This window comes from Mytilus trossulus, chromosome 1 (assembly GCF_036588685.1).
Source record: "Mytilus trossulus isolate FHL-02 chromosome 1, PNRI_Mtr1.1.1.hap1, whole genome shotgun sequence".
Lineage (NCBI taxonomy): Eukaryota > Metazoa > Mollusca > Bivalvia > Mytilida > Mytilidae > Mytilus > Mytilus trossulus.
This window is the reverse complement of record NC_086373.1, coordinates 56194129-56219674: the sequence shown is the minus strand read 5'-3', so window position 1 is coordinate 56219674 and position 25546 is coordinate 56194129. Positions and strand designations below refer to the sequence as shown.

General features: G+C 32.0%; 1 protein-coding gene across 3 annotated transcripts in view; it reads right to left on the bottom strand.

Annotated features, from left to right (window-relative positions):
• Nucleotides 1–10400: 10400 nt before the first annotated feature.
• LOC134708908 (sialin-like) overlaps nucleotides 10401–25546 on the bottom strand; it is a 34550-nt gene continuing 19404 nt past the window's right edge. The window contains exons 2-11 of one of the 3 annotated variants that reach the window (XM_063569324.1): nucleotides 22847–22924; nucleotides 22327–22556; nucleotides 20014–20247; nucleotides 19637–19724; nucleotides 18345–18440; nucleotides 16462–16601; nucleotides 15359–15508; nucleotides 12514–12646; nucleotides 11999–12240; nucleotides 10401–10652 (exon numbers count right to left, since the gene is read on the bottom strand). In XM_063569324.1, the coding sequence (XP_063425394.1) occupies nucleotides 10470–10652; nucleotides 11999–12240; nucleotides 12514–12646; nucleotides 15359–15508; nucleotides 16462–16601; nucleotides 18345–18440; nucleotides 19637–19724; nucleotides 20014–20247; nucleotides 22327–22556; nucleotides 22847–22922 (1572 nt within the window). In that variant the 5' untranslated portion in view covers nucleotides 22923–22924 and the 3' untranslated portion in view covers nucleotides 10401–10469. The remainder of the gene's footprint in view (nucleotides 10653–11998; nucleotides 12241–12513; nucleotides 12647–15358; nucleotides 15509–16461; nucleotides 16602–18344; nucleotides 18441–19636; nucleotides 19725–20013; nucleotides 20248–22326; nucleotides 22557–22846; nucleotides 22925–25546) is intronic. The other 2 variants (XM_063569325.1, XM_063569327.1) reach the window with 2 other exon arrangements.

Here is a 25546-nt window from a genome sequence, read left to right as displayed (position 1 = left end):
TCTAATATTAAAAAAGGATTTTCTAATATTAAAAAAGGATTTTCTAATATTAAGAAATGATTTTTTAATATTAAAAAATCATTTTCTTATATTAAAAAGTACCTTATTTTTTAATATTAGAAAATGATTTTCTAATATTAAAAAATGATTTTCTAATATTAGAAAATGATTTTCTAATATTAGAAAATAATTTTCTAATATTAGAAAATGATTTTTTAATATTAGAAAATGATTTCTTAATATTAGAAAATGATTTTTTAATATTAGAAAATGATTTTTTAATATTAGAAAATAGCTCTTTTTGTCCACTTTGGCTTGCCATATTAGTAGACCATGCAAGTCTTTTATATCTCAACTTAATGGCGTCTTTCTACACCTTTCTTCTAAGGAATTTTGCAACTGTTCTTTAATTGCTAAAATGATTCAAATTTACATCATTTATTATTTTTGAAAAAAGACCCAGTTTTCGTCTCGCCTTGATGGAGTCAAAAAACGAGACATAGGTATGCTGTTTTCGGCGTCGGCGACGGCGGCATCAATTATGTATTAGTTTTTTTATTAGGTCTAGTTTATGGTGAACCACAAGTGGTAGGTCAATCATATTTGGTATGCAGTTGATTAAACATTGCCACATCTTTTTTCCATAGAGATTATATGGCCATGCCCTCTCAGTCATGGTCTATTGACTTCAATACTTTTGCTTTCTTTACATGTATTAGTTTGTGATTAGGTCAGTTTATAGGAAACTACAAGTGGTAGGTCAATCATATTTGGTATGCAGTTGAATAAACATTGCCACATCTTATTTCCAAGGAGATTATATGGCCCTGTCCCTGAGTCATGTTCTATTGACAGCAAAACTTTTGCTTATTTTACATACATTAGTTTGTGATATCGTCAGTTTATGGGAAATCACAAGTTATAGATCAATGATATTTGGTATGTAGTTGTGTAAGCATCGGCATATCTCATTTCCATAGAGATAATTTGGCTACGCCCCCTTAGTCGTGGTCTATTGACTTTGAAAATTTTCTGAGTTATCATGTATTAGTTTGTGATTAGGTCAATTCAAGGGGGAACATTAGTGGTAGGCCAATGTTAAGTGGTATTCAGTTGTATAAGCATTGGCACATTTTATTTCCATGGAGAATATTTGGCCTCAACCCTCTAATGACTTTGAAACTCATCCTAGTTCACATGTATTAGTTTGTGATTAGATCAGTTTAAGATGAACTGCTAATGTTCAGTCAATGATATTTGGTATGCCAATTTACTGTCATTTGCAAACATCGTTTCCATGGAGATTATATAGCCCCTACCCCTCTTATTGACTTTGAAACTTTTCTATAGTTTACTAGTTAATGTTTGTATTTAGATTGGGAACAAATTATGTTGCGTCAATTGTCATGCTGGTATTTGGTATACAGTTGTATAAGCATTGGCACATCTCATTTACACGGAGATTGTATAGCCTTGTAGCTCAGTCATGGTTCATTGACGTTGAATATTTTCATAACTTGTAAAAGATGTTAAAGTATTGCTATTTTTATTTTAACATTTGCGTAAACAAAATAAAAAAAGGCGAGATTTATTTCTGTAATAACAGTTTATTTATGTATAAAAAGTTCTTATGACAAAGCCCTTCTATCAGAATCGCAGGTGAAAGAAAAAAATCGGCAAAGATCTGTTGTCATTTTAAATTGTGCCCCTTTTCTTGCCGACTTGTTTCTTTATTATTATAAGTCTGACTTCTAAGGAAAAATGATAAGAAGTTAGCGATATCCTTTAACTTTACGTTCCGCTATGTAGATGATGTTCTTTCACTAAATAATATAAATTTTGATGACTATGTTGAACAAATCTGTCCCATCGAACTAGAGATAAAGGATACTACAGCTACAGTTAAGTATGCCTCATATATTGACATGCATCTAGAAATTGACATTGAGGGTCGGTTGAAAACAAAACTTCACAACAAAAGAAATGATTTCAGCTTCCCAATTGTGAACTTTAAATTTCTATGTAGCAACATTCAAGCAGCGCCTGTATACAGAGTATATATCTCCCAATTGATACGATATTCCCGGGGTTTCTGTTTTCCATCATGATTTCCTAGATAGAGAATTGCTGCTCACAATGAAGCTTTTAAACAAAGAGTTCCTTACGGGGAAGTTGAAATAATCCCTTTGTAAATTTTACGTACGCCGACACGAGTTGGTCGACCGTTATGGAATAAACGTTTCAAAGATGATATCTGATATGTTTCGTAACTTCAATATCCTTCCCTTTTCACAATGTGACCTATCGCACTAGAATATTTACCGGATTTGTAATAACATAAGCAACATGACGGGTGCCACATGTGGACAAGGTTCTGCACACCCTTCCGCAGCACCTGAGATCACCCCTAGTTTTTTTTGGGGTTCGTGTTGCTTAGTCTTTTGTTTTCTATGTTGTGTCTTCTGTACTATTATTTGTCTGTTTGTCTTTTTTTGTCTTTTTAGCCATAGCGTTGTCAGTTTATTTTCAATCTATGAATTTGGCTATCCCTCTGGTATCTTTCATTCCTCTTTTCCAACAATTTTGAGCATTACCAAGGGTTCTAATTTTTTATATCGAAATCATTCTTTCAATTTAATTGAAAATATACATGATTTACTCCTTTTTCCATATACCGACTACATTCAAATATCTGAATATACTTTAAGATTGGTTCTGCATTGTTAAAATATGATAAAAACAAGTGTGACATTATACTTCACTATAAAAAGTTTAACTCCTAATTTAAATGTCCTACTGCCTGTTGATACTTTTATTTATGGCATTTTACAAGTCATGTCCTCTTTGACTCTCCAATACGTTAAAATACTAAATCCCTTGGATTTGTTTTATGTGATTTTTTTCTCTGATGCACGTTTATTTTTCATTATTATTATAAACTGTTTTTGACCTTTAACGAACTTTCAGTAACCTCATGTACTGTCAAATCTTACTTTCGTGTTAATTTGACCTGTTGATACAATATGCAATGCATTTTTGTTACTTAATGCTTATTTATTTAGTGTTATCTACAAACAAACAAATGGAAGTTTTTAACGACCTTGACTGGCTATACAGCCCTTGCACAGTCGGCAATATATGATATGTCTATTTCTTATATATACCAGCTTTGTTAATTGTTTGGTATGAATAAACATGTTGACTTCTGTTAAATATAATAAACATCTAATGATTTCTTTTGTAAAAAATCTTTCCCTACTCCATGACTGTATACTTGTCCTAACAAAAACGAATTTTTATTTGTCTGTGTACCTTATCTTATTTGGCGTCGTTTTATCCAAGGTTATGGTTGTCTTCTGATATTCTTTAACATCTCAACCCTTATTTTATTTTATTGATTTTGTGTTTAAATTGTGTCATAGATCAAATTTATTCGTTCAGTGTATGTTAACTTGTTTATTTTAATATGTCTTTGATTGATTTAAGTCTTTAATATTTTATAGTCTGTCTTTCTATTTTGTGATGTTACACTATTGTTTCAGGGAAGGGTAAGATTGGTACCGATTTTAACGTTTTAACCTCCTCCATTTGATTGCACCTGTCAAAAGTCAGGAACCTGATGTTCAGTAGTTGTCGTTTGTTGATGTGGTGCATGAGTGTTTTTCTTGTCTCGTTTTTGATATAGATAAAACTGTTGGTTTTCCTATATGAATTGTTTAACACTAGTCTAAAATAAAATTAACGGTACCAATTTTCTTGCACCAAAGGCGCATTTCGACATACATGTCTCTTCAGTGATGCTCGTGGCCAAAATATTTGAAATCCAAAGCTTATGTAAAAGATGAAGAGCTATAATCCAAATGGTCCAAAAAGTATATCCAAATCCGTGAAAGGAATCAGAGCTTTGCAAGAGGGAGACACATTCCTTAATTTATAATAATTTCTAATATTTTGTAACATCAAATTTTAATAACACAAAAAAGACTCATCAGTGATGCTCGAATAAAAAAATGTTTAATAGGCCAAATAAAGTACGAAGTTGAAGAGCATTGAGGACCAAAAATTCCTAAAAGTTTCGCCAAAAACAGTTTATATAACATATTTCCGAGTATGAAAAACCGTAGTATTTCAAAATTCAAAATTTTATTAACAGTTAATTTATTATTATGAACATATCACTGGTAACTCTAGTCAACACAGATGTGCTGATTACTGGGTTGGTGAGACCCTCGGGAAAATAATATGTACCAGCAGTGGAATCGACCCAGTGGTTATAAATAAACTCATCATAGATCCTAGGACTAAAATTTTACACTTACGCCAGTTGATGAGCATTGAATACCAAAAATTCCTAAAAGTTTTGCCAAATACAGCTAAGGTAATCTATTTCTGTAGAAAAGCCTTAGTATTTAAAAAAAAAAAAGTTTTGTTTAAAACAGTTTATTTATTATTATGAACATATCAATGATAACTCAAGTCAACACAGAAGTGCTGATTACTGGGCTAGTGATACCCTCGGGAAAATAAATCTCCACCATCAGTTGCATTGATCCAGTGCTTGTAAATAAACTCATCTTAGATACCAGGACTAACATTTTACACTTACGCTAGACGCGCGTTTCGTCTACAGAAGACTCATCAGTGACGCTCGAATAAAAAAATGTTTAATAGGCCAACAAAAGTACGAAGTTGAAGAGCATTGAGGACCAAAAAATCCTAAAAGTTTTGCCAAATACAGCTAAGGTAGTCTATTTTAGACTTAGATGGTTAGAAATAAGTCATGTATTCTCAATATGGACATTTTAAATTATCTTTTGGAAGATGTGGTCTCTTAAGATTCAACTTAGCATAAGTATAAAGCGCTGCGTTTTATGACAAGTAATAATGTTAACAGTTGTATGCAGTGTTCCTTGTAAATATGAGCTTTCTACTTAATAAAAGGGAAACTAAAATGCGTGGTATGATTGTCAATAAAAATCAAAATCAAGAAAGACCAAAAGTCTATTAAAAGAGGGACGAAAGACACCAAAGGGACTGTCAAACTCGTAAATCTAAAACAAACTGACAACGCCATGGCTAAAAATGAAAAAGACAAACAGAAAAACAATAGTACACATGACACAACATAGAAAACTAAAGAATAAACAACACGAACCCCACCAAAAACTAGGGGTGATCTCAGGGGCTCCGGAAGGGTAAGCAGATCCTGCTCCACATGCGGCACCCGTCGTGTTGCTTATGTGATTACAAATCCGGTAAATAGTCTAATTCGGTAGGTCAAATTCATGAAAGGGAAGGGGATTGAAGTTACGACGTTAGGAACATATCCGATATCAATTGTGAAACGGTTATTCCATAACGGTCAATATATTAACTATATTATTTAATATCAAAATCAAATATAAAAGGACTATGATCAACATATGTGCTAAAAAGATTAAGAGACAGAAAGTTTAACCAGTGTGTTCGAATGTAATTCCCTAAAATGACGAAAAAGATATTAATGTACTCGGGGATTGACCCTAAAGAACATAGACATTTCAAATATGATATAAACATATAAATCCTTATTTTTTTTTATTGATCTATCAATATGGTGAACAATACCTTGCAAAAATTCCATTGGAACCATTGAACTACCAATGCCACCTCCATCCCGATTCTTTCCATACGTACTTTGTAACATGTTGAGTTTAGAAACACATTCATTAATTGAGAACACTATTAATACACCCTCGGAAAAATAACAATATTCTTGTTTAAGTATCGTTGGATATAATAAACCTTTTGTATTTGAAAAATCTGATACACTTTTGATTTGAAATGATAAAGCAGAATACTGATTGGTATCATAACCACGTGGTTCTGTTCTCAGAGCATCATATGTAAGGTGTTTGCTCCGGACCGTAAGAGCAACACCATGACTGACACTGAAAGTGAAGCATGCTGTTAGGTGGTTGATTGTTGGACCGAGAAGCTTTATAATGGCATCACCATGACTTTTATATTCATTAGTTGACCATTTATTGTATTTTTCAACATGTTTAGGTAAAAAAATCTAAAATTTTGTAAAAATAATTAAGCATCTATTCTTCTTTTTGTGGTTTAAAGTTTCTTTAGATAAAGTAAGATGCTGACAAAATATAATATACAGATATAAACACTACCAAAGTTTCATATTATTTGATTTATTATTTTTTGGTCACAAAGCTTCAAATTTGCAATTTCTTTAATGAAAAATGCACACAAAGTGTTATTTGTTTTTGACAGATGAAGTTTTATTTAGCAATTAGATGTTCCACTTGGTGGTTTTAAACTCAGATTAAGCTTCAAATAGATGATAATTATACTCTACCCTAATGTCAAATTATTTTTCGATCGGAATTTCCATTGAATTATTTCGAAAGTATGGAAATATAAAATGCGTAGAGACACCTGGTCTGACGGTAAGCAAACCATATGTACTATACTATTAAATTTAGTTTTGGGAGGGATAATTTCAATTAGAGTCATACCGTTTTCGTAAATCACGTTTGTCAATTACACATAACTACACTTGATTATTTGGAGGATACTAATATGCCGTATACGATGCAGGAAATGCTTACCCTTCCGGAGCACCTGATTTCACTCCCGGTTTTTAGTGGAGTTCGTGTTGTTTCTTGATTCTTATTTATATCTGTTGATGTTAATGTCCTTTGGTTTTGTGAGTCTTTGTTTACTCCTTGGTTTTGTTTGTTATTGTCCTTTTTACGAGCTTTCAGTAACTGCGAGTACTCTCAAATCGTAAGTTCGTGTAACTTTGACCTGTTGATACAATATGTTATACAGTTTTGTTACTTAATGTCTATTTATGAAGAGTTATATAGAGTCTCTTTATTTCTTATATATACCAGCTTTGATAAGTGTTTGGTACGATTAAACATTTTCACTTCTGTGCATTATAAACAACAAAATTTTTCATTTTGTAAAAAAATGTTTACTTACTCTAAGACTTTATACGCGTCCTAACAAAAAGATAGTTTTATCTAGCTGTGTACGTTATTTGGCGCCATTTTGTCCAAGGTTATGGCTGTCTCTCTGATATTCTTTAACATCTCACCCTTGCTAATTTTCATTTTTTTTAATTTGAATTGAATCATAGATCAAATTTATTCGTTCAATGTCTTTGATTTATCTAAGTCTTCTTAGACTTTTCTCTATGTTGTGATGTTACACTATTGTTTCAGGGACGGGTAAGGTTGGTTCCTTTTTCAACGTTTGAATCTGCTACATTTGTTTGCACCTGTCCAAAGTCAGGAATCTGATGTTCAGTGGTAGTGATTTTTTGATGTGGTGTATAAGTGTTTCTCGTTTCTCATTTGTTTATATAGATGTGATCGTTGTTTTTCTTGTTTGAATGATTTCACACTAGTGATTCTTGGGGCCCTTTATAGCTTGCTGTTCGGTGTGATCAAAAGCTCCGTGTTGAAGACCGTACTTTGACCTATCATGGCTTACTTTTGCAAATTGTGACTTGGATGAAGAGTTGTCTCATTGGCACTCATACTACATCTTGTTATATCTATTTACACATACTATATAAAAACTTGTCTTACGTATTGCATTTATTCTTCCGATGAAACATAATGGTATTCAGAAGTTCATAGATGTGAAAAACTAAACTTTTATTTATGATCTATAAAAAAGAATTATGAGATAAAAATACTTTTGAATGTCGTTTGATATTTTGTTAGCCATTTATAAGGTTTGTAATCCGGATTTGTTTTCTCTTTATCAATGAATTTTGAACAGCGTTATACTACTTTTGCCTTTGTTTTCAATATTTCTTTGATAAGAATCTTTTGGTTGATTCACAAGTATGTTATACAACAGCCATTATAAAAGACACTCAATTGTTAAAGTACTCTTGGAATATATATCTATTTTTTATTTTGGGGATTTGCACATTTTTAATAGATAATATTCTAACCAATAAAAAAATTCTGATTGGTTGATATGATTACCATGAAAAAAATATCAAATGGAGCCAATTTGTGTATTCGCCTTTGTACTTTCAAAAGGCAGAATCACGAATACGATAACTTTGTTTTCAATGAATCACAGCCACTTCTATTGATCATCTCGTATCTTTGATCTAATTGTCTGATGATCAACAATTTGCAAATAACATAACTATTTTGTTTGCTTATCATAGCATAAGACTTATTTTGTTATCTCGAAAATGAACAGTAGAATGAATTATACTGTTTACATAAGGAAATAATCAGAAGTGCAAAAAACAAACAAACAAGAAACAAAAAGTAACTCAGAAATATGACATTAAGGTTTAAGATAGAAATATATATTCTAAATAAAATTTCCATTAGCCAGAGAAACTGACTTTATCCAATTTATTACTCCAATAAATTAACACAGTCTTGTAAACGTTATAATTTTTTTGAATAAAACAAAGAGTGAAATTTAGCAGTGTACAATCTTTTGCAATTATATGATGGAAGGGGATTTGTCCTTTCAAATTTCAATGGGTGGAAATTGGGTGATGTGTAGTTTGATCTACTACGACTCGTAGCAACGCAAGTTATGGTTTTATACATTAATAGATATTAAAAAATCAAAATTACATAAGAAACACCATTAACTCAGTACCATACCATTATGTGACATCAAAGTTTTTGAGTTGTAATATTCAAAATAATTAAGAAATAATTTATGCAAACTATACTTTATTGTCAATTTAACATTGGTATGTATTATATTCTTGATTATTTTTGCCGGAGCAATAGTGAGGGCTAAACTAACACCAATATAATGCCTACCCATGTTAAAACTACAATACAGTAACTCGCATCAATTATTTCGATTCTGAATAGAACAATTAAGGTAAGTTCTATTTCCGATAAGTATAGGTGTGAAAGCATTTGTGTAGACTTTTCCATTAACCTCTCTTGTTTGTAAAGAAGCAAAAGGCTGGCAGAGGAAGGAGTTTAAAAAGCCAGCATGAATGGTCGTCGTATCTAGGTCAAATATGTCAATTTCGGAATGCAACACTTCACAATCCTAATAAATGAATTAGTAACATCATGTGCAGCATTTAAGAGTTTTGAAAGTGTTTTAAAGTTAAGGAAATATATTACACGATATTTTGATACACGCTCAAAAATATCTCGCCTTCTTTACTAATCATTGATATTATGTTGATGGTCCCAAATAAGATAAAATTGAGAAAGGAAATGGAGAATGTGTCAAAGCGACAACAACCCGACCATAGAGCTTTATTACAACTGTTACAAATACTTAACCAAGAAAACTAAACATTGACTAATGAACCATGAAAATGATGTCAAGGTCAGATGAACCATGCCAAACAGACATGTACAGCTAACAGTTGTACATGAAGACAACAAATAAATTTGACCTATTGCTTATAGTTTGAGAAAAACAGACCAAAACACAAAAACTTATCACTAAGCAATGAACCGTGAAAATGAGGTCAAGGTCAAATAACACCTGCGCGACTGACATATAGATCATGAAATATTTCCATACACCAATTAAAGTTGACCTATTGCAATTAGTATTAGAAAAAATAATAACTTTGACCACTGAACCATGAAAATGAGGTCAAGGTCAGATGACACAAAGACATGTACACCTTTCAATCATTCAATACACCAAATATAGTAGACCTATTGCATACAGTATAAGAAAAACAGACCAAAACACAAAAACTTAACTATAACCACTGAACCATGAAAATGAGGTCAAGTTCAGATGACACCTGCCAGTTGGGCATGTACACATTATCGTCCTTCCATACACCAAATATACTAGACCTACTGCTTATAGTAACTAAGATATGGACATGACCACCAAAACTTGACCTTGTTCACTGATCCATAAAATGAGGTCGAGGTCAAATGAAAACTGGCTGACAGACATGAGGACCATGCAAGGTACGCACATACCAAATATAGTTATCCTATTACTTACAGAGAGAGAATTTGAGATTAAAAAAATTCTTAACTTTATTTTCAAGTAGTCACTGAACCATGAAAATGAGGTCAAGGACATTGGACATGTGACTGACAGTAACACGAGGCATCCATATAAAAAGTATGAAGCATCCAGATCTTCCACCTTCTTAAATATGAAGCTGTTAAAAATTTAGCTGACGCCACAGCCGAAGCCGCTGTCGCCGTCGGATCACTATCTCTATGTCGAGCTTTCTGCAATAAAAGTTGCAGGCTCAACAAAAATTCAGTATTCAGAAGAAGTCAATATACACATGTGCAAACAAATTTTATTGGAATAACAGCATGGATTTGTTCACAAAGCAAAAGAAGCACGTCATATTAGAATGAGAAATCAATAAGCAGCAAATTGAAATATATATATATATAAAATATCACAGAAACCGTTGATTTGTACAAAGTACAAGTATTGCAATCAGGAACAATGGATGAAAATTACAAACCATCCTCATTGTCCAGAAAATTGTCAGTACTTTCTTCTTCCGATGGATTTGAACAAGATTCCTTCGCCCACGGCTGTAATTCACCACTTGCAAATATAATATAGAAGATTGCACCAAATATATACATGCCTGCTGCAATATAGAAAACTATCTGCCACTCTGCTCGAGTTTGTGACTGAAAAGACAAGAGGAATACATACTTGAGTGAGTTCAGTACATTATATTACACAAGAAAGAAGAAACCTAAAGCTGTTGTTTTTGGATGATGATGATTCTTTTTTAATATGACTGTATAAAAAACGCGATTCATATTATCCGTTGTCGTTCTTTTAAGAAAATTCATAATCAAAGAGATATTAAAAATTGTGTCCAAATACAAAAAAAACCCAGAACAAAACATCACAACAGGATCAACAGAAACAAAAACAAACAAACAAACAACTAAACGAACAAACTAACAAACAAACAAATATATCCAGATTACTCTTACATTATTTTGTCATTGACACCACCTTTTTATTTTAAGAATTGTATTTTCGAATTTTTCATATCAAATTCTAAATCAAACATACACACAAATTTGAGATTTTTTCCCTAAAATTTTTTATAACGGTAAAATTTAAGACAGGGATGCACGCTGGATTTTATACGGAATTCAAAGAAAAATATCCAAACACGAAAAAAATGATTATTTGAATTTTGTTATCATCATATGAATCTTATTTTAAGTCAATCATTTCAGTTTTTGAGATTCTAAGGCTTTTCTGCTTCAGGAAAAGATTACCTCAGCTGTATTTGATAAAAATAATTAAGAAATGTTTGGCCATCAATGCTCTTCAACTTCGTATTTTATTCGGCCATCTTAAATTTATTTTTCTTGATCGAGCGTCACTGATAAGTCTTTGGAATACGAAACTCGTGTCAAGTGCAAATAAAAAAATTCAATTCTGGTATATAGGATTATATTGATATAGCGTTTATAGATGAAGCAACTTCCAATTGGTTGATGTATGCTTATTTGAAAAAGCATACTCGACTGTTTTACAATTTAATTAACGTAAATGATGAATATCAAAGATTTGATACGTTCTTTTTTTTTTTTTTTTAAACGTTTAAGGACATGGTCTCTTAAATAAATCATATTTTTTGTAATTGTTTCGATAAACAAAAAATAAACTTGTAAGTTAGAAATTTTGCTCCATAGACCTTATTTTCTAGGTTCCATTCCATACGCGATGTAAATTTAAATTTGCTTTTCTCAGTAACGCATAGCACAAAGCATGTGATTCTTAAATTAAATGTCACTGCAGTTGAGTTTTTAGCCATTCGTATGATGTGTTTGAGCATTTTTCCATTCGGTTGCGGACTTTCCGTTTTGAATTTTCCTCGGAGTGCGGTATTTTTGTTATTCTAAATTTTGACAAATGAACACATATAACAATAAATACTATATAATTATCAAAATATGAATTCGACAGCAAAACGAAATGTTGTCGCACAATTCTTTCTTCAAAAACTTACCTTTTCTGTGATAGCCCCGACTATAATTGGGGATATAATTCCTGTTGTAGATGCCAGTGAATTCGATATTCCAAGTAAGATTCCTGCATAGCTAGGTGCTATATCAATATGATTAACAACCCATCCACTGTACTGAAATCCTGCCGAACTTACAGCAAGAATAACCAAAACAATAGCCAAGGCAGTTTGGGAACAGTCGACATAACCTAAACCAATCAACATGGAAGCAGGACCTAATTTTGCTGAAACAGATAAAACTATACTGAATATGCAGATTTTATGAGGGGATTTAGATAAAGTGACAAACCATGCAAACTCTGATTTGTATTTCTTAATATATTATGATCTATTTTATTCTAGTAAAAAAACCTGTGAAACGTACAGATTAGATTAAATAATTCCTTTAAAAACCATCAACAAACAATTGTTTTTATATAATTTTGATTTTGAATATTTGATAATTGGATATTTGAAATGCTACTTTAATAAAAGGTTAACATTTTAATGAGTCTTACCAACAGTGTCAAATACTTTCCGGGTATTAGTAGTCGACATCAACTTTCTGCTTCGGAAAAAGTCAGCAAGCCAGCCTCCACAAAATACAGTCGCCCAGAAAACAATATATGGTAATGACGAAAACAGTCCATTCTGTAAGTTTATTTTGTATCAGTTACTTCAATTGATCTATATGAACATTATTGTATACTACACTAATTGATACAAAAAGTAATAAAGGCGCTTGGTTTATATTTTACAAACTTTAAGCATACCTTTCAATCGATCCAAAGGGACTGTTTACAATAAACAGCGAGTCAGTTTGAATATAAACGGCCCAATTCTATCCCAAATTTGAGTTTGTTTCTATGTTTTGTAACTGTTATATGCTTGTTATTAGATAGCACTCATATTAAATAATAGTTGATGATTGATAACAAACTAGAAATGAAGTCATTTCACCTTATCATTGGACTCATTGTTGAAGAATACTAACAACGGCATGACGCAAAAAAATAAAAGACAAACAGACAAATAATTGTACACAAGACACAACATAGAAATCTAAAGACTAGGCAATATGTTAATATGGCCTCTTTCAGAATACGAAGTCCAGGAGAATTATGAATTTGCATTTTGTTTAGCAAACGAGCGTTGATTAAACATTAATCAGTCAACCAATCACCCCAACTCTGTTATTGCAGAATCAAAGGAAAAGTGGAACCGCTGCGCGATCCTTTAAATTATTGGCCATATAATGTCTAACTTGTTTATGTATCTACTTACCCCGTAAAGTCAGATTGACTATCCTCAAATTTTAGGAGAAGGGTTGTATTCCTCAAGGCGAATAAACTATGACCGATTGCTATTATAGTTCCCTCTGTCATCCTATGAGGGAGTGTATTTGCTTGTGAATATTTTCTAAGTTAAATTTTGTTTTCTTTATAGTCCTTAATAGTCCTTGATACTTAACCCCTAACGGTAAGGATTGTGCCTGATGTTCATATGATGAAATCATAATCTTTCAGTCAGTTTAATTGAAATCTGGAGCTGGCATGTCAGTTAACTGCTAGTAGTCTGTTGTTATTTATGTATGATGGTCATTTTGTTTATTTTCTTTGGTTACATCTTCTGACATCAGACTCGGACTTCTCTTGAACTGAATTTTAATGTGCGTATTGTTATGCGTTTACTTTTCTACATTGGCTAGAGGTTTATGGGGAGGGTTGATATCTCACAAACATGTTTAACCCCGCCGCATTTTCCGCCTGTCCCAAGTCAGGAGCCTTTGGCCTTTGTTAGTCTTGTATTATTTTAATTTTAGTTTCTTGTGTACAATTTGGAAATTAGTATGGCGTTGATTATCACTGAACTAGTATATATTTGTTTAGGGGCCAGCTGGAGGACGCCTCTGGGTGCGGGAATTTCTCGCTACATTGAAGACCTGTTGATGACCTTCTGCTGTTGTTTTTTTCTATGGTTGAGTTGTTGTCTCTTTGACACATTCCCCATTTCCATTCTCAATTTTATTTTTACTTAATAAATATCATTAAGCTGTACAGAGTCAAAAATATGACAGTTGTTTTCCATTCGTTTCATGTTTTGGCATTTGCTTTTGCTATTTCACTTTTTTCATAGCTGCATTAAACTTCATAACATTGATTGAAAATTTATCGCTTACATTTCATAGTAACAGTGACATGCTTTGTTTAGATCAGTTACTTTAATTTTGAAAGAGACCCACTTCCAAAAATATCTGGGCCTGTAAGAGAAGCTTTGACATGGTTTAGGGGATATTCATAGCCAAAAGTCGAAATCAATTTGACAATTCATGACACAATGCGATGAACGCTAACAGACAACAGTACAGTAAACACAACATAGAAACTGAACACTGATGAAATAGTTGAATAAAGTATGAATACAACTTTCGGCTATATAGATGAAGTTCTTTCGCTAAATTATTTCAAAATTTAATGACTTTGTTGAACGCATCTATCCCATCGAACTAAAGTTAGAGGATACAACAGATACAGTTAAGTCGGCCTCATAACTTGACTTACATCTAGAAATTGAAAATGAGGGTCGTTTGAAAACTAAACTTTACGTCAAAAGAGATGATTTCATCTATCCAATTGTGAACTTTCTATTTCTGAGTAGCATTTTCCAGCAGCACCTGCATACGATGTTTATATCTCCCAATTTATACGATATTCCCGTGCTTGCATTTCCGATTACGAGTTTCTTGATAGAGGGTTGTTGCGCACAAGGAAGCTATTACCAAATGGTGAAGTTGAAATCATCACGTCGTAACTTAAATCCCCTACCCTTTCGTGAACGTGACTTACCGAATTAGACTATTTGCCGGATTTGTTATCACATAAGCAACATTAGGTGCCACTTGTGGAGCAGGATCTGCTTACCCTTCCGGAGCACCTGAGATCACCCGTAGTTTTTGGTGGGGTTTGTGTTGTTAATTCTTTATTTTCCAAGTTGTGTCATGTGTACTATTGTTTGTCTGTTTGTCTTTTTTCATTTTTAACCTTGGTGTTGTCAGTTTATTTTCGATTTATGAGTTTGACTGTCCCTCTGGTATCTTTCGTCCCTCTTTTATCTAAAGTTTTACATTTTTCATCATCATTTATAGCAAAAAAGTACAATTCATTATAACCATTGTGTAATCAACTATCGAAAGAGAACTGCTTTTTTAAAACGATTATGAGTCCACATTTTAAAAACTTTTTCTACGTTATTTCCTACATAAAATCATTACTTTTTCACAATATATCGAGAGATCATTCTTGATGGTACATTGGTCTTATACTTTTTTCTGATTCATCAAACATTGCAGTTTCTGTGACTTACCGTTGTGATATCAAGCTTTAAAACATCGTTCATGTAAGTTGGGATGTATGTTAGAAGTGTATAAAGACCCCAATCACATGTTATATTAGATACCACAATAGCATAATTCGGCATTGACTTTGCAATCTCCAACCAGGGCACCTGTAGTTCCTTTAAAAACACGAATAAGAGTTTCAAATATTAATTTCCAGCCTTCGTAGCAATTTATTTTGCATGATGCATGTTTTCCATTTTGTGTTTTTGCGACTCTCTTATTACTTATATTATTTAGATATGTCTTTTAAAGTACGTATTGTGTTATTTATTTTCTTATCTCCAGTTTTTCATAGAAGAAGATATTCAAACTTTTGACAAACAATTAAATAAAGTATTTCATACTGAGTTGAACTATTTGTTTGTTTGATTTTGTAATAAAAAGGTTGACGTACAAAATCAAAAATTTGTCTTGGGAAAACATGGTTTATTCTTAGTTGAAATTTAACTTTGAACTAACTTTCCTTAACAGCGATGTACTCCTAGATCGATACATGTGTGCCTTTTGATTTTGTTTGTTAGCCGGCTTGTGGTTACATGTAATTATTTACATTATTTTTTGTTTGTCTTTGTTGGATAGTTGTAGCATTGATAATGACGGAATTTTCTCTGGATTTTTTATACTTTTTTTTATAGATTTTTATTCTAACATTAGATGTGGTTTTTTTTATATTTTTTTATGAAATCAGTTTTTTATAACTTTTTATAGTAAGAATTAGGGATAAGTGGTATTTACAAACTACAGTTCTCTGTATAGACTCTGTCACAAGCTTTACTTTGGTTGATGTAAACCCATTATGAAGCCATATATTTACATATAACTGAGCTATACTGTTTTTGCGCCTATCTTAAGTCAGGAGTCTCTGGCGTTTGTTTGTCTGAAAGAACTGAAGAAGTTCACAATTTTATTTAGGGGCAAGCTGGGGCCACCTCCGGGTGCGGGAGTTTCTCGCTGCGTTGACAACCCATAGGTGGTTTCGGCTGTTATCTGGTTTTTGGTCGGGTTGTTGTCTCTTTGACAAATTCCCTTTTCCATTCTCAATTGTGAATAAGTATTTATATTGGTTTACCTTCTTTTTAGTGTCATGGGTACTGTCTGCTAATAAACCCATGATATATTCTTTTTCCTCTCTTGAAATTCGTTTGTGTTCGGCTGGTGTATCACTTACAAACCACATCCATAAAATTAACCATATAAAACTTGTAATGCCTAATAAGAAGACACAAGAACATTTTGTACTGACGCAGTCGGAAATAATTTCGATTTGTGAATATTTATAAAGGATGTCTCCCTATGCTTAAGCTTTTCAATTTCCAAGTTAAAATATAACTTAACCCAATAAGAGTAGACAACTCACCAATAGTAGAAATCTCACGTATAGTAGACATCTCACTCATAGGCGACACCTCACAACGCATATTCGAACACCGTCTAAATGGTGTGGTTCTTAGCATTATGTATGAGTTTCATAAAATGTAATTGAGACAAACTTCAGTAAGAGTGGGAAACGAAAATATTTGCAGTTTTCAAATTTATACAGAATTAAGCATAACTCTACAACGTAAAGTTTCAGTTAAATGAAACTTCATCACTGGTTCGATGCCACTGCTGGTGTAGTTTTTATTCCGCGATGGTATTACTGGCCCAGTAGCCAACACTTCTGTGTTGATATGATACCTCAGAAATAGATTGCCTTAGTTGTATTTGTCAATACTTTTAGGAATTTATGGTCGTCAATACTCTTCAACTTCGTACTTTATTTGACCTTTGAGCATCACTGTTGAGTCTTTCTTTTTAGACGAAACGCGCGTCTGGCACAAATACAAAATTCCAATCCCGGTATCTAAGATGAGTTTATTCATAAGGAAATTTTAATTGCAATTAATGGAAATCATGGACCAAAGTTCAGTTCAGTTAAGAACGTTTCCTCTGCTTACATGTGCATTTAAGGGTTTACTTGGTTGAGTTATAAAAGATAACCTCGACACTTTAACGTTGTGATTTTGTTTCTAACATTAACAACTCCATCTTCGTGTCTTATATATCATGTACTGTGTAAGACGTTAGATTAAAACTGAAGAGGAAAGGTAACATCTGGCCACCGAAATTTTTATTTTTTAGAACCAAGGTGGTCAAGTAGACTAGCACGTCGGACACAGTGCAAGATGATTTAGTGCCACGATATCTCAGTAGCAGGTGTTCGAATCATGGCCAATGGAAACAAATTGCGAATGCAAATTAACAGATCTTGAAGTGTTGGGCTGATGTTTAGACGAACTGTATATATATAACGAGAGGCTTAATAAAAAATACAGTGGGCATTGCCGAATTAATACATACAACAGCGACGATGAATACGTCAACCTTAATTCACCACATAATATCACTGCAGACTGTAAAAAATGTTCAAAATCATGTTTATTTTCTCCTTGTATTTCTTGTTTTATTGTTTACTATAAATCTGTGTCTCAAAATTATTTAAACATTAAACATTTGATTGAAACAACAGATTACCAATATTAAAGGCTTTTGTATACCCAATCTTTGATGAGGCTGCTTTAAACATATTGAATTTTATGATTTATCTGTACAGTAGCCTCGGCATTCGCATGTTATAGTTGGTGTCTTTTTACAATTGAATTTTAAATTGATAAAACATACAAGTAGGTAAAGCTGAGGTTGTTGAATCTTTTAGCGAAAATTACCTTTCACTTAAATGATTTGGTAAGGGTTTCATAACTTAAGTTTTACGTTAATGTGCACACAACAGTTTTAGTTTGTTACCCCGATTTTGTTTTATGTTCATGGATTTACGAGCTTTGAACAGCGGTATACTACTATTGCCTTTATTTACGTATCATGGCCTTACAAATAAAGTGTTGCAAACGTACTTAAAAAAGGTTATTCAAGCTCATTTGCTGTATTTGTTATGTTTCATATTTATTAACATACCACAGACGTAGAATATGGACGGCCAACCTCCAGCAAAACCATGTGCACACATCAATGAACCAAGTGCAAATGTTACAACAATGCCAAGTTGTGTACCTGGAATGAAAACATTAACTTCACAGTGTTATTTAATGTGAAGTTTTATTTCGATGCAAAATAGATTGCAGATTTGAAATTGATCGTCTGTTATTGTCTGAAATAAAGTTTTGTAGTCATTTTGGAGGTATCACATTGACTGTTATTTCTGCTTTCAGCTTGAATGTTTCTTTGGCGAGACAAACTTAAATATATGATTGCAGATGTTTTTAAATTGTACATGTTGTTTGTAAACATCAAGCTTGTTATTTATACAATTTTGTTATATCGTGAATTGCAATATAAGACAAGTGACAATAAAAATAAATAATCCTGTGTATTATACAGACAATAACCACACAACACCTTTCAACTTTAGAACATAATTGTTCTTTTGTCATGATCTGATAATCTAAGAAAGTAGAAAGTAGATGCATCTGTAAATACTTCAGATAAAAACATCGGTTTATTGAAGAACGTGTGATCCCAGAATATGAGATAAATGAATGCTCGAACCTAATAATTGCATTGGGCGAACCAAGGCGTTAAAAGTTTTTCCTGTGTGATGTCTAAAATAAAATAAAAACAAATTCAATGAAGCGTTAGTGTCAACCGCACTTCGTTTTTCTGGTTAAACAGGAATTTGATTTTCATAATGGAATATATTAAGGATGACACTTGAAGAAAGAGAACCTAGATGTTATAGCACAGGGGAAGACTTTTTCAATACAAAATCATTTTTGAGGTTTTTGAACCTCCCCTGTTAATTTTACATTTATTTGAATTCACTGGAAAGAAAAAGTAATAAGTCAATGGAGCTGCATAAAGTGTCATTGAAAATCACATGGGAGATTCCAGATTTCAAACAAATACATATGGCAGTAAAGCGGAATCAAACTACCGTTATGATTAGTTTTAACCTCTTTTTAAAATTTCATGAACTGTCAAGAGAACTACTTTTGAATGGTCTATAGAATAGTTCTCCAAACACCAGTTAATGACCGAAGCTGTTCTTACCTAGAAAAACATGGGACAGTTCTAACCTAGAACAAATGTTGACAGTTCTACCGTTGTTCAGACTCTGCTAGTTCTATCTCTAGAACACTTTTTATAGGTTTTATATTTATCTATTACAATTGTATTTACAATATTTATTATTTGTTTATTTATTGTTGGTTTTTTTAGTTTATTGCATGAAATGTAACCAAATTACTCACCAGAGTACGTCATCGCAGTAAACTTGCTTCGTTCTGATGGAGGAACCCAATTACCCAGAAGAGAATGCATAGCCGGAAATACTGCTCCCTATTAAACATTATCGGTTTCCAAATTATCAAAAATATAATTTTATAACAATATCATGACTTGAAGGATGATCTTTTTATCCGGTGTTGAGTCATATGACCTCATTGAATCAATCAGAGTGATTTTGTAAAGAACATATTTAAATATTGTGTTACACATTTTGAAATATCCTTTTCCAAATGTTTCTCACACTATCGCTGCTTTGCACAAATGAAGTATTTTTGTCATTTAGTTTTCTAGATTTTTTTTAATAACCCCTTCTCTCTCTCTTATATAATATATGACTTACAGTAGATAAACCGATAACAATCCTAACAATTACTGCAAAGATGAAGCTAGTTCTTGCAGCAAATGGTGTTAACAATGTGAATATCAATGATACAAACATGCTCAAACCAGTCACCATCTTTCCACCATATCTTGTAGCTATCCATCCTGCTGGCATCTGTGTTATCAAATATCCCCAGTAGAATCCACCAAGTACATATCCTTGTATCTCTGGATCCCAATTTAACTCACCGCCCTATATAATAACCAAGAGACTAAAATAAAGAAAAGTCTAACTCTCTTTATTATTGGTCTGCAACAAATGGTGTTCCAATGAATAAATACATGAATTAATAAAATATAAAAAATAAATAAATAAATAATGAGGAATTACATGTATAAATTACTTATTTAGAAAATCGATTGTTTTTGTCCGTCAGTGATGGACCAGATTCTGTTATTCTTTAACCAATTTATTTCCATTTCAGAACGTTGCCAGCACACAACATGGTGCAATTTTGTAGAAAGTCTTTTCCTGGTGTTCAGTTTAATCATGATGCATTTAAATAGGTCGTAGTCTGTTATATGTTTGATGATTTTTAACAGCCCATTAGGTACTAAAACACACACATGTTTTCCAGTGTAAAGATATGATTTGTTTTACCTCTTAGTATAATGTAAACAGACAAATCCTTACTAATTCACAACGTACTAGACAATAATACATTTCGTCATTATTTTGGCAGAAACGGGTAAATATTTAAAAGTTGAATTGAGTTCGTTTTCCTATTGGAACTAAATTAGTCATTTCTGTATAGGTCTTTTGAATGGTTTTACACTAGTAATTTTGGGGCCCTTTATAGCTTGTTGTTCGGTGTGAACCAAAGCTCCGTGTTGAAGGCCGTACATTGACCTATTATGGTTTACTTTTATAAATTGTTATTTGGATGGAGAGTTTTCTCTTTGGCACTAACACCACATCTTCTTAATTCTATTTTGATCTTCTATCCAATTTTAAGTTCTCTCTTTAAAAGTAACATAACAAAACTACTGAACTCAAATTCAAAACAGACAGTCCTTGATCGAGTGGTAAAAAGAAACTTAAAATCAAACACATTATTCCTACCTTATAGATATTAGCTCATCATACTTGATAATAAATCTTATCAAAAGAAAAATAGTTAAAATAATAATGAAGTGATATGATATATTGAATCATATCATCAAATATCTACAATCAATGTCCAAATCATTGAGAGTAAAAAGACAATGACATGTATTGAGGAAACAAAGGCAAACCCAAAATCAAACACATCCTTCCTATTGTAAGATATTAAACTCATCACTATTGATGATAAATCTTCATGATAAATATGATATTGAATAATGCAATTAACTATATAAAAGAGGAAGAACGAACCATTGAAAGTAAAGGATCAATGAGACATCTTACACGATACAAAGTCTCAGTCTTGGCTCAACTCAAGTTAAAAAAGAAAAATAAGGATTTATTTTATATACAAACTGTTGGTATATTTGTAGCCACATCATCAAAATGAAAATAACACTTTATAAAAAAAAGTACATAAGCAATAGTAAAAGACAACTGTACAAAAAAATTACCATATAACTATAACACAATGACGGGATGTATAGATACCGAGTCACGTCAAAAGGTTATTACAAAAAATGTCATAAACAAAAATATACAAAGAAAATAAAAAGAACAGTATAACTCGTAATAAGAATGATTAATAAGATTGGTATTTAGAATTCCTACTTTAAAAAAAGAACCACCATGTATTATATGTTAAATTGATACGGAATATTTATCAACACAGTTTTGGTATCTTTTAAAGAATTTTGTTTTAAGAAAACAGACGACGTTCTTTAATATAACCCTGCTTCATCAACTTTCTGCTTATATACTGGTGACGTTTCAAGAAGTCTGAGTATCGGCTTCAGGTGTTCGAATACCGAATGAGTTGGAAAATGAATATCCAATATGCATGTGAAGTTCGTTTATTGCTGCTAAAGTGGAATTCATCTGTAATATCAAAATTTAAATCGTCGCTTTTGTCATAGGCTCTGATACGGTTATGAAAGTTTTTGTCACATTTAATGTACAAGTCTTTAAAAAAAAGTCAGTAGAAGCCGTATCTTGTATTTCTTTAATTTCTAGTTCTGAAGAATGTAATAATAGAATCCAATCCCAAAGTTTTTGATTGAGAGAACATCATCCTTATATCTGAATTTGAAATGACTAAACTGATCTTATTTTTTAAGTGCTTAAAGGAAATTCCTATCCATTTGCAAATAAGAATTGTCAACTTACACGGATAGAAGACTCATCCGAAAAGTTATGATCTTTCTGGCGAAAACAATTACTAGCTTTATTTGAAATAACTGTAGAGTTATCAATAGTATATATCGAAGTCCTATTCACCATGCAGACAATCGCAACATTAATGTTGACAAGCATCGCATACATGTTAAGTAGTCCAAAAAATCCTAAGACCGCTAGTGCAAAACGACAAGAACCTAACAGAGGTACATGTATAGATTCTACAAAAAAAAATAATAATTCAAGTTTTTTATGAACACAGTTCCTCTTATATTCATTCTAAACAATTCATTAAATGATGTTTTACTAAAAATATAAATGACTGAATGCAGTACAAATTAAAAAAAACTAAATTCCATACCTTACTTAATCTCTTCATTCCCTTTTTCATTAACTTTCTTTATCTCTAAATTCCCTTTTCCATTAACTTTCTTAATCTCTAAATTTCCTGTTCCATTTACTTTAATCTCTAAATTCCCTTGTTCATTGCTTTTCTTAATCACTGAATTACCTTGTCTTCTACCTGTTCTAATATCTACCTCCCCTTGTCCATTACGAACCAGTGCACTCGTTGTTCCTTCTTCCATTTCTGTAACAATATATTTCACCGGTTATTTATTTTAAAAACTTACAACTGGTGTTGTAAATTTTCTATAATGAGAACAAATTTTAGTTAAGATACGAAAGTACCTTGATAAAATCCTCACTATTGCTGAATGAGATACCATCCATTTGTTATCGTCTTCTTGTTGGGACAAATGACTTTGGAATGAGTTTGTATGTCATGAGCAACACGCATGTATTGCTTAACATACAATACTTATTTGTCCGGAATACACGGTATATCCCAGGTTGCTGTAGGAGTTTGTGTTGTTTTACACTTTTATTATCTGTGTTTTGTTTTGCAGACTATACTCGTCATTTTTAGTGCTGTTTTTAACTTTCGAATCTTATTTGCCCTCTTGATATTATTTTACCATTTAGCTATAGTAAGTCTCGCAAACAAAAAAACCCATTTTCCATAAATTAATATTTAACTGTAGTTTTGTTTCAACGAATGTCTTCTGTGACAGATTCATCGTCCAAGAAATATGTTGAATCTTAAAGTCGATTGTGTGAATTCCATTTCCCCACGAAATTCATTACGAAAGTCTTATTTTTGTTATTTACACTCAAGTACTAATATGCAAAGAACAGATAACATATATCTAAATATTCCCCATTAGTTAATTTCTTGCCTTTCAGTTCAGTCTTTATATTGTTTCAGTACAATATTTTTACATAAAGTTATTTTCAAAAGTAATCAACAGGATTCGTACATTGATGAAGAAAGTATCGAATATATTAACCAGTTTAATAATTTTTTCCTGGTAGATTAGTCGTTATGTACGTAAATATATTTTAACCCTATAAAATAAGGAATCGTTTTTTTTTAACTCATTACGAACGAAATAAAGTCAACAGAAGAATTTCGCTGTTCAATGGTTATAAATTGATTAATCGAAGACTTTCCGGGTCATAAACCAAAAACGAGGGAAACAACGGAACAACAGAAACCATCAACCGCAACAAAAAGAAACACAAACAGAAACAGACATACAAACAAACTATTGGATACAAATATCAACAACCATATTCGTGTACAGTAATAAACAATTATGTTATAGTACTTTACAACATTCAACAACATGTAACAACGGACACCTCAAATGACAGTACACCAGGACAACAAAAACGATGTTAATATTGCGCGTCACACAAATGTATCAGTGCCACAAAAAGTGAGGTATATTTTGTGACGTTGAATTTATCACAGGTAAATCGTGTTATCTTATGTATTTTCTTAACCATGATAATTATTTTCAATGTGATGTGACAGGTTTGAAATGGTGTTCATTTGGAAGACATAACATCAAGTTTAGATATGCACGAAACCCTATCTTTTAAAAAACAAATATATTGAGCCGTTTCATGAGGTACATAGAATTGAAAGTACATGTATGACCAATGCATATAAGAATAATCTTTAAAAAAAATCCTCGAAGGATCATATCTATACATTATCTTATCTGTGACCGATTAGGGAAGGGTACATAATGGAAAGACCATTTTATATGAGATATAAGCAAAATATACCAGAGATACATTCAAATTCATAAATCGAAAATAAACTGAAAACGCCATCGCTAAAAATGAAATACACAAACAAACAATAGTACACAAAACAAAACATAGAAAAATAAAGACTAGGTGACACGAAACCCGCTAAAACTTATGGTGATATCAGATACTCAAGAAGAGTAAGCAAATCGTTCTCCACATGTGGCAACCATCGTGTTGCTCATATAAGTACAAACCCAATAAAAAGTATAATTAAGTAGGTCACTTTCCTGAAACGGGAACGGGATTTTAGCAACGACTGTAAGTCATCTGCGTAACGAATATTTCATAACGGCCAGCCAACTCGTGTTTGCGTCCGTAAAACTTACGAAGGGATAATTTCAGCTTCCCTATTTGGAACTCTTAGTTAAATAACTTCGTTGTGGGCAGCAACACCCTATCAAGGAAATCGTGATAGGAAATACAAGCATCAGAGATTTTTATACGTAAAACAAAAAATACCCATACCTCAACCTGAAAGTTAAATTCAATGATTTATTATGCAATACTCTTGCTTAGATTTTAATATTTTGATCAACGTCTGTTTAAATAATAATATATCAATTTAATAATGTTTGTAATTGTTGCTGACGCCTCATTAAAAAGTAAAATTACAAAAATACTGAATTGCCAGGAAAATTCAAATAGCAAAATCAAAACTCAAACACATCAACAATGGATAACAACTGTCAAATTCCTGACTTTGTTAATGTGGACAATGATAGATTAGATCTGTTTTTTTAGAAACCATAATGTATAAGAAACATTATACTGTTAATTAAATTTTGAGTTAAGTGTATTTTGTTCAGACAATATTCTAGAATATAACTCGTTTTGACCCTATAGACGCTTTTAATTTTGAAATAATATCAAATGAATAAAGGAACGTCTTTTGCAAATAGATAAAAAGAATGTTACTTATAAAATATAACATACTGTCATTTAATAGTATTGAAAATGTGAGCCTTAATTACTGATTAGTTTTTATGACACATATATGTACGGAAGCGTATTAGCGCCACACATTTTTTTTTCCCTATGTTTGCGTTAT